Source organism: Plectropomus leopardus, chromosome 11, assembly GCF_008729295.1.
Source record: "Plectropomus leopardus isolate mb chromosome 11, YSFRI_Pleo_2.0, whole genome shotgun sequence".
Lineage (NCBI taxonomy): Eukaryota > Metazoa > Chordata > Actinopteri > Perciformes > Serranidae > Plectropomus > Plectropomus leopardus.
Window position 1 is genome coordinate 28,711,163 of NC_056473.1, and position 10,397 is coordinate 28,721,559.

The window sequence follows — 10,397 nt, forward strand, 5'->3', positions numbered from 1 at the left end:
TATATTATATTTTATATATAGTTTAAAAGACAATGTTGGGGCGCCTGGTGGCTCAGTGGATAGAGCAGGTGCCCCTCGTATAGAGGCTGTGTCCTCACTGCAGCAGCCACGGGTTCGATTCCAGCCTCAGCCATTTGCTGCATGTCACCCCACCTCTCTCTCCCCCCTTCACCCTTGTGCTGTCCCATCAATTAAAGGCAAAAACACCCAAAAAATACCTTCAAAAAAAGACAATGTCCCTTAGTTTGTTTTAATAATACCCAATAACCCCCCAGCTAATTCTAGAAAATTACAAAATAAAATTATATCAACGTCCTCAAATCCTACAAACATGTATGGTGTCTCTGCGACTGGCCCCTGGCCTCCTGTCATTTTGCAATAGTTGCCCACAAGCAAAGCAAGTTAAGTATCTCTGTTTTATGTCATAAGTAAAATAAAATTATAATCAAATGCATTGTTTCTAGTTCATTAGATATGCCTAGATGTTGAATTGCATGTTTTATCCACCTCATTTTTGTCATTGAGGGTTGACAGAATATTAGAAACACCTTTTACGCGCAATAAAAGTGAACAGCAGCACGAGCTACGACCTTCAGACTGACCGTAAAGCTGAATGATTCATGAAGGGAGGATTTATAGCAGGACTGTTGAATTGCATTCTTTTCTTGCTTCAGTGTATCACCATGAACTACTCCCTGTTTCCTTACCATCACAGTTGTTCTCTGCCTCCATAAGCTCATATCAGTCCTGACATAGCAGTCGTGTTGTTCGTGTCACGGCCCACTGAGCACCCTCTCATCTTCCTCACTAGAATGGAAGCCAGGAGCGTCCCTGGGGTGCAGCCTCTGCTCCATCATCCAGGAAAGAGCTGCTTCCACCAGCCCCGTCTCCATGGAGAGGTCCCAGCGCACAGGATCGCTCTGAGAAAGCACAATCAGTGACTGACGGTATGTCTCACTAGTCTCATTAAAACCACATCATTCATCCATATTAGAGCTGCGCTGATTTATTACTTGAAAGTTATGAGCTTCTTCAAGAGATCAGGTGGGGTTCAGGTAGAGAAGGCTCTTGGTAGTTTCTGTATTTTCACCGTGCTAACAGCCACACATTTAACATCTTTGTCATCATGTATTGTCGCTTTGCAGTGGACTTCCAAATCTACATATTACGCTCTAGGTATCCTTCTGTGTCTGCTGTAGACGTTACAGGATGCCTCCAACGTGATGTCAACAAATACACATGGTGGGATTACGCTGCACGTGGTTATGTTTAGGCAACAAAAGCACATGGCAACTAACGCCAGGATGTCAACAAACACATGCTCAAGGAGGCACATGGTAAGGTGTCTGGAAAAAAAAATCAAATTCAGACAGGAAGCAAACACCAGACTCTTACATGAAAGTCCGGGGTTTGTTTGACCCATCCTCGTGCTCCTTATGTGATGTTGTTGTCGGCAGCGTTTTAACCTGATAGGTTTCATGCGAAAGGTGCAGGTTCAGTCTGACCATCCACCGGTGTGTAACAACACCGCGACCTGTTCTGTCCAGCCATCTTTTCACCTGACACCGTCTGGCACTATTTTATGTCGACTCAAAATGTGGTTTTGCAGTTATGATCTGGATTTTATGAGTTCTGAGTGACAATGGGCTGCAGAGTCAAAAGTGAGTCACATGACTCGTGTAAAATGCTGTGTAAAAAAAGGAAGAGATGAAATTGTACTTTGAGTTTTAGCCATGAGTTTTGTTTACTAAATACAAGATGATTTAGGAAGAATGAGTGTGTACAATGAAAGAAATTAAACAAACATTTCCAGAGTAGATTTTTTAAATCAAAAATATGTTTTGACCATAATGTAGTGGTCAGCTGTTGGAACTGGCTGTCAGAAACTGCCTTGCTACAATATGAAAATGTCTTGTTTGTGTGCATTCAAATACTTTCAGAGAGTCTTCCTAAGCCACGCCAACACCTGAGGCCCCTTCCACAACGCAGAGCTGTGTCCATCCACGAGGACAATCCGGCCCTGACACAAGGTGAGGGTGTGCCAAAGTATTTCATGATGACAGAATATCTGTGAGTTTTGGTCAGATCCAGAGAAAACCCTCAACAAAACCTCAAATTCATCTTGCAGCCCCTTGTGGGGGCACAGACCCCAAATGTTAGAACGAGTGCACTAAGAGACACATATTTCACAGGATTTGTAACACTGACTGGATTTACTAACTGTGTCTTCTAATGTTTGGTGAGAATTTAGCATTTTTGTTTTTACACATGCTCATAAGATTAGCAATGCTCTGGTCTCAATCCACTGTGTCTCTGTTTGCATCTCTGTCAGAGCTGAAGGCAGTGTTGCAGAGGTCGCCCATCCGTTTCCGGGGCAACAGAGGAGACCTGCCCACCTGCACTGAAGATCCATCCAGTGGGGAGGAAGCACAAAGAGCTCAGGAGGGTGAGCGAGGTATATATTATTCATGCTCGTATGTTTTTGGGCTGTCCTTCCATCCTGTTCTCATGAATGCATCTGCATCGACATCTATATTATCCACAGGTGTGAATGTGTGTGTGAATGGCTGTCTGTCTCAATGTGTCAGCCCTGTGATAGTCTGGCAACCTGTTCAGGGTGTACCCCGCCTCTCGCCCAGTGTCCAATGAATGAAGAAATGTCAAATAGGTTGTTATGATAAAGTGATGACATTTTATATCCCAAAGGTCAAGGGTCAACTTCACTGTGACATGATGTTCTGCTAAAACTCCTCCCTGGCCATTATTCAACATAATAACTCAGGAACAGAAGGGGAGACATTTGGTCAGACACTGAATTAGTGATGTAAATCTAGGGTGTCCACCTTGAGACTGTGCTGATTGTAGCGATCTTTTGTGTGTGAAGTATCCATGTTTTCACCGATATGCTGGTGTAACTTTACTGGTTCGTAAAGGCATACAACCGTGACGCGTAACTGTAGTCTTTATATCTGTGATCGAGACTAATTCTTCCATTTCTGTCTGTGTTTCCCTTATCCACCCAGCCAGTGACACAGGGAGACAGACAGCTGGAGACAAGAAAGAGGCTGTCCAGAGGGAGGAGCTGAAAGCTGAGAGAGGACGGACGGGCTGTGACGGGACGTTAGCTGAAACCAAGCCCCCCCCTCCAGGAGAAAAGGAAACCCCAGGCTCAGGGTGTCCCTCCTCTACAGCTCAGGCCCAACAAGAAGCACCCGTACCCCAACTCTTCAGTCCAACTGCAGCTCTCGACAAAGCTCCATCCATCCTGGAAAAACCTCCTGTGACCCCCACATCTGAGAAAAAGAGCCCCAGCATAGCCCAAGCACAGCCCCAAACTCTAGAAAAACTCCTGGTGTCCCCAACGCCCCAAGAAAAGACCCCCAGCACAATCCCAGCTGCATCTGAAACCCCAGAAATCCCCCAAGTGAGCCCTCACAAGAAGAAGAGCCCCGGCACAGCACCAGCCACAGTGGATGTGAGAAACAGCACACAGGAGAGAGGAGAGGCGGCCTCTAAACAGCACACAACGAAGGCAGAGCCAGCAGACCAAAGAACTGAGCCCCCTCTGTCTGAATAACACACAGACTGACTTACCTGAGGAGAAAAGACACACCTGGGAGAGAGAGGAGGGAGGGGTCCATGACATCACTGAGATCGGGAACTGGGAGAGTGAATGATGTCTGAGAAGAGCACGATTGTTGTATCCTTCAGTGGAAAACAGCTGCTGTGTCTCATGTCAGGGGGGTCTGAGAAGTGTTCATAGTTGGTGCATTTTTATTATTTTTTTGCCAGCGTCTGTACACCTGCTATTTTGGCTGTTTGAGGTGAAAAAAACACAGATGCACAAACAGCCCAGTGGTGGTCAGAAAATAAATGTTTGTTATTTCTATGATCCAGTGCCCAATTTCAATTTGTGTGAGGCATGCATTATTCATACAAATCTGACCACTGGGTTGCTTTTACCTGCAAGCCCAAACAGTAAATGTACAGACGCTAGTGTCTTCTTCTGAGCTGTTCATTTCATTATACCAAAATATCCATACATTAATGAAAAGCAGAGGGAAAAGCAGTAATTTGAAATATGTTGAAATCATTTAAGGGGCTGTGTCCGCCAAAGCGTTTTTTCACTGAGGCCGGTGTATTTTTTTAATGATTAACGACGGGAGTGCCGCATATTTATTTTCTCTTTTTCAGACCGTCGAGAGTTTAAAAATGTTCATCTTTGGGTAAAAACGCTGCGCTCATCACTTTAGCCCTTCAGTCACAGTGGAGGAGGAACAAACAGCCTACCGCAGAAACCGACCGTCATATCTTACATGTACAAGAGCTAAATAACAACAATGGAGGAGAAATCTGTTTATTTAGAGTATCAACACGTTCTGATCCCAAGTCATCACATGTTGCTGCTTTGCAGAATACTTCCGTGTCTACATTTTATGCTCTGGGTAAACTTCTGCGTCTGCTATTTACGTTCTGGTATGGCACTACCGTGATGTCAACACAAGCACATGGTGGGATGACGCTGGGAGTGGTTATGTTTAGAAAACATGACTACCAATGCAGACTGCCAACAAACACACACGCTGACACGTATGGTTAGGTTCAGGCGACAAAGTCACGAATGGTTAGGATCAGAGGAAGGAGGCACATGGTAAGGTGCAGAAAAGAAACATAAGATTTAGATGGAAAGCAAACACCGGACTCCCACATGAAAGTCCAGGGTTTGTTGGACCCATCCGCCACCTCTACGGCCTACCTCCACATTCTTTATTTTACATCGTTACCACCAGCGTATTAACCAGTCGCCATTTTGCCATATATCATGTGGACGCAACAGGTTCTGTCTGGCCGTGTGTTATGGTGCCAGGGTAGGTGCTGTCCGGCAGCGTATAATAACACCACAACTGATTCTGTCCGGCTGCGTTCTCATCTGATGTAGGGCGTGTCATGCGGACGCAGAAGATTGCTTTTGGCGTTGGGATTGAACACCACTCTTTCCGCACTTTCAGAGCAGCGGTATTTGACAGCTTCGAACAATGTTGTTGTAGTTTCCTCTCATGAATAGACCAGCGGGTCAGTCCACTCTCCCCGCGTGCTTCAGCCTTCCCCTCATCCACAGCTGTTTACTTGCCTTGTGCCGACATGTTTACTTCTGTGGATATTCCGTATCATAGCAACCAGACGCAAACAAAGCTTGAAAAGATGCCGCGCCTTTAAAGCGCTCTCAAAGACTTCCAGCTTGGTGTTTCCTAACAAGCGCCGGGCATTTTCAGCTGGATAAAAACGCTTTTGTGGACACGGGGCATAACTCTCTGTCTCAGTTGGTGCCACCCAGAGTGAGTCTGCATCTCACCTTTGCAGCAAGTAATATGCAACCGCTCAGCCCCTGAAATGCACTTTGCATTCAGTCCGAACACACATTTAAGACTCAGTATTCACTGAGTCGCTCTAAGGAGGCCTGAAATGAGACACAGCTAGCGCGCTAGAGTGAATGACAAATGAGTGAAGTAACGGGAGCGTCAGCTGGGTGGTTGTGAAATCTTTATTGTACGCCCTCCACAAAGGATGGCTCATTTAAAAAAAAAAAAAAATACATTTGAGAGTGTAGTTCATTAACACGTTAGGTTTGGACACATCATGTCAGACACATTTATATCACCTGCTTACACATGTTATCATGATTTGATCAGGTTTCATCATTCTATTATTCACTTTGCCTTCTTGTTAGTATTTACTTTATTTTCCATCAGATGACCAGGTTTCAGGGAAAACGCCTCTTCAAGTACATCCTCGCATTTCATTATGACTCACACTCGGCTGACTTAGCTCATTAGCTCCCATTCTTTTTTTTCAATTGGGGATTTTTTGGTAAATGTTTAAATTGTAATGACAAACTTTGATTGCATGATGTTTTAAATCTCTCTTTTAAGCCCCCCTTTATCCTCTGCTTATTCTTTGTCATTGGCCTAATATTGGCTGATTTTGCCATTTTGCTACGTAATATGGCTTTTGTTATCTGTTTGGGAGGGAGAACTTTTTTGCTTCAAACCAATCACTGTGACATCCATCCATTCAGTGCTGGTTAGTGACGGTAAATATCAGTTAGGCTGGATTATGTCATTCAAAGTTTTCCAACATGTCATGTTCATTTGGCTTCTTACTATTATTCCTGAGGTCCTGCAGTTTAGGTCACAGTCTTTAAAGGCCCAGAAACACCAAATGGACATCAAAGAACTAGTGGCGACAAAAGCCCGCTGCTGAGTCAACTTATGTCGCTGCATCGTGACCAAAAAATGGCACATAAACACAATGCAGGGACTACAGCCAACAGCAAACCAGAACGTACGTTCTGCGCCTGTTTAAAAGGAAATAACTCTCCATACAAGCAGAATTACCAACATTAGAAAAGGTTTCTGCTGAAGAACTCGATGGCTAAAGAAAAATAATCTGACTTTATGAAACAAGTTTGTTTCAAACTCATTCCCTCTGGACTTAGGCTCTTTGTTTAATTTCTCACTTCCATTTGGCTTTCTCTTTATATTTTGCTGCATCTGCTGAGGGAAAAAGCAGATAAGAGTCGATTGGTGCCAATGAAGGCCAACGGTGCAGGACACACCGCAGCCCCTGGGGCAGTGATATTCAACAAACGTCCCGCTGGACAACAACAAAAAGTTTCACTTTTAGTATATGTAAGGTGCCAGGGAGCATAAAACAGCATCAAAATAGAGCTTGTTTATTTAAGAAAAAGTGTCACTGGAGTATCCACCGCACCCCTCGACAGAGGTCCTAGCTAAGCCCCGAATGTTCTGAGTATATCTCAGTACCATGCATCTGTCTCATTTTCTTAAATACAATATCTGAGTATCTGAATTTGAGGTTCCCTGAATTTGGCACAAACATCCATTTCGACTCAAGAATGAACTGATAAGAATCTGGTGGTTAAAGGTCAAGGTCATGGTGACCTCATACAACATGCTTTTGGCCATAACTCAAGAACCACCTTGATACTGTGCTGATTGTATAGATGTTTTGTGTGTGAAGCGTCCATGTTTTCACAGACTTGGATGTAAACTGTAAGTACTTGAGTGGTGCGTGGCGGCATACATCCGCATCGTGGTTTATGTAGTTGTTTATGGACCAGGTCCATTGCTTCCATCTCGTGTACGGCACTATATGTAACTTCACTGCAGGACCTCAATAATGCTCAATGACTGTCAAACAAAACTCGTTCACCCCTTCTCCACCAAATTAGCTCTGGTTCTTGATCTGGTTCTGTTTAGCATTCTTGAAACCTTGGTGCTATTTAGTGAACCCTCTTGCGTCCACGGGTTTTTCGCGGAAACTTTGTCATCAAGGATGCGTCAACAACTTAGGGCATTGCACAATGCACAACAGAGGTAAACAGCAGTAGCAAAATTGCATACCGCATTGATTACCTGTGAATTTTTGTTCTGTCATTACAGATATTTGTTTTAACCCCCAAAAACCCCAAGCATGACCAAACTATTAATGAGACCAATGCATTTTTTTATGACGATTTCTCGCGTGATTTCTCCATTGTTGCCGTCTCCATCCTGTCTTTCCAACCTCTAGAATATAACACGCCCACTGATCTCACTGTGGTTCGCACTTCAGTTTAAGAGAAGCCTGCTATTCTTTTTAGTTCAAGCTGAGAACCAACTTTTCCGGTTCTGAACCAAGCTATTTTCGGTCAAAATGCTCTGAATGGTTCAAAATTAACTTTGGGAACCAGAACAAAACCAGTTTCATGTTGGAGGAAAAGGGGTAATATGATTATTTCCTCATGTACTAAAGGGACCAACCACTATATTCAGGGTTTTTCAAAACCACCAAGTAGAACGTCATGAATACTTTTCCTCTGTCTCCAGTTTAGTGTTGTCATTTAAGGGTTGTCCTTTCACAAACGTCTCGTTTTCTGACTCAGTTAGATGATTATTCCCACTGAAGTTATGCTTAGAAAGCCTCAACTGGCTCGTTGTTTTTCAAAATCCTATCAGGAGAACAGCAACAGACCTTTGAATCACCCAGTTAAATTTCAAATGTTTGTGGCGACCTGGAGGTTCAAAACCAGGCTAAGATTAAGCTACGTAAAGCTTAAGGTTATGCCTTAATTTGACATTTATAGTTTTTTTAACAGTACATCCCAGTTTTTCTTAAAAATTCGTCAGTAACTACGGAGAGATGAGGTGGCTCCTGGTATCTTTTTTTCACAATTTGTATACATTCAAATGATGTTAAAATCAGTTTCCTTTACAAGTCCTACCATGTCATCCATATGGAAAAATATATCCTTTGCCTTGTCAGGTTGTTTTCACTTGAAGCCTTTTAATAACCCCGAATTAACACATGGGACACTAAAGCTCTGCATGTTTCTGCATATGTTTGTGGAATCACTTCAGTGTGTGAAATACAAATCAATTCAGTCTCAGCTACTTCATCAGGCAGCCTCATGTGTAATAATCATGTCCATCACATAGACTGTATATAAAGACAGACAACGCGCCCCCAATTTACCCCCTCTATGCTTAGGTGATGCTAAAATATCCGGGACATAGCTGCTGCCATTTCGCACTGGTGATGTCTCTGAGAGTCGGAGTCTGTGCAGTAATGATATCTGCCGTGGGAGAGTTCGCGCCAAAACACCCGCTTGACCAATCGTAAGCAGCTCCATTGAATGTGAGCACACAGATTGGCACACACAGCTGTCAATCATGGTAGAAAATCCCCCGTTTGTTGGATTCAATAACTCATTAGAGCCAAATTTATCATAAGAACAAACACTTGGATTCAGGGAGATGAGAACTACCTTCAGTGACAGAAACCATCTTTGGGAAAAAATGTTTTAGCGTGTACTTTTAGGTTTTAGTTTGGTTTGTATCCCATTCACTAACATGGAGGGGCGGGCTTTATAACCTATATTGCAGACGGACACCAGGGGGCGATCTAGATTGAATTGTTACACTTCAGGGGAACTGTCAGGATGCCCATCTTTATATACAGTCTATGGTCCATCATATCACAGGAGAATCAGATAAGATCCAAATGAAAGACCTATATATGATCAGATATTTTGTGAGATAACAACAGAGTGTATTCAGTCTATCAAACTCTCAGGGTGGCTATGGAGAATTATGTGTGTTTTGTAAGAGCAGACCTCAGTTCAGCTCCCTGGGCTGTCAGCGACCTGAACCTCTGTCTCAGCCTCCTGGAGGAGAATTTATTTTCTACCGTCATGTTTATCTTTGCCTTGCACGCACAGAATATGTACAAAATAACATAAAGCAAACAAAAACAAAGTTATGAACAGAGTGTAAATCCATACCTATACTTGTTAATAATTATTAAAATTATGAGTTGTGTCATAATTTTGTAGTTTCTTTTTTTTATTTTATGTCATGGGAAAGACTGTCTTTTATTATATGTTAAAAGGATAGTATGTGTCAATTATATGATAAAAACATCATGAGTAAAGTGTGGATCAACATATGATTAAAAAAAAAACTACTATACTACTTTAGTATGTAATCATAGTATATCTTCAAAACTATGGTAAAAACATCATAGTAAATTATGTCGATCAAAATATGATAAAAAATATTATATTATGTCATCAAAACTATGATGAAAATGTCATACTGTGTCATATACTATGTCGCTCAAAATATGAAGAATAGATTAGAGATTAGAGATTTTTTAAACTTAATTTTCTAATGTAAGTTGGGGTTCCTCCCCTTGTTACAACATTTCACTTTTACATGTCACATTTAAATTAAAACATTAGCGGTGTTTGTTACTGTCTGTTTTTAACACAATAGAAGTGAGTTTTCACTCAGTTCCTTCCTCTTTAGTGCAGGTGTGAACAATCAGTCTCTCACACCTGACTCCTCCTCGGTGCAGGTGTGGGCAGTCAGTCTCTGATGTGAGCGCTTAGCCAGGCAAAGTCTGGCACACGGCCCTATTTGGGAGCCAGAGGGTGAGTACTAAACTGAACACGAAGATAAAATGTGATACGAGTGTGGATACAGAGTGTGCACCCCCAGAGAAGCCACAGCTCAGCTTTGTGACCTGTGGTCAGTCAAAGGTCAAAGGTCCTCGCCAGGAGATAGTCAGGACATTCAGAATATCATGAAAAAGCCAAAGTGCAGTATGCCGTTCAAAATGTGATGAAAATGTCACAGTAAAGGAAGATATTCAAATAACATGAAAAAGTCAATATAGTATGTTGTTCAACATGTGATGAAAAAGTATATCTTGTTCAAAATAGGACGAAAAAGAAAGGAAGGCATTTAAAATAACATGAAATAGTCATAGTATGGTATGTCGTTTAAAACATGACAAAAAAGTCATAGTCTAGCATGTCTTTCAAAATATGAAGA

At 42.4% G+C, this 10,397-nt stretch overlaps 1 protein-coding gene across 1 annotated transcript in view; it reads left to right on the plus strand.

The window, feature by feature from the left end:
- carmil2 (capping protein regulator and myosin 1 linker 2) overlaps nt 1-6,904 on the plus strand; it is a 49,971-nt gene extending 43,067 nt beyond the window's left edge. Inside the window, exons 37-40 of the mRNA XM_042496116.1 lie at nt 812-947; nt 1,941-2,030; nt 2,333-2,446; nt 3,024-6,904. Coding sequence (XP_042352050.1) covers nt 812-947; nt 1,941-2,030; nt 2,333-2,446; nt 3,024-3,577 — 894 coding nt within the window. The 3' untranslated portion in view covers nt 3,578-6,904. The remainder of the gene's footprint in view (nt 1-811; nt 948-1,940; nt 2,031-2,332; nt 2,447-3,023) is intronic.
- The last annotated feature ends 3,493 nt before the right edge of the window (nt 6,905-10,397 follow it).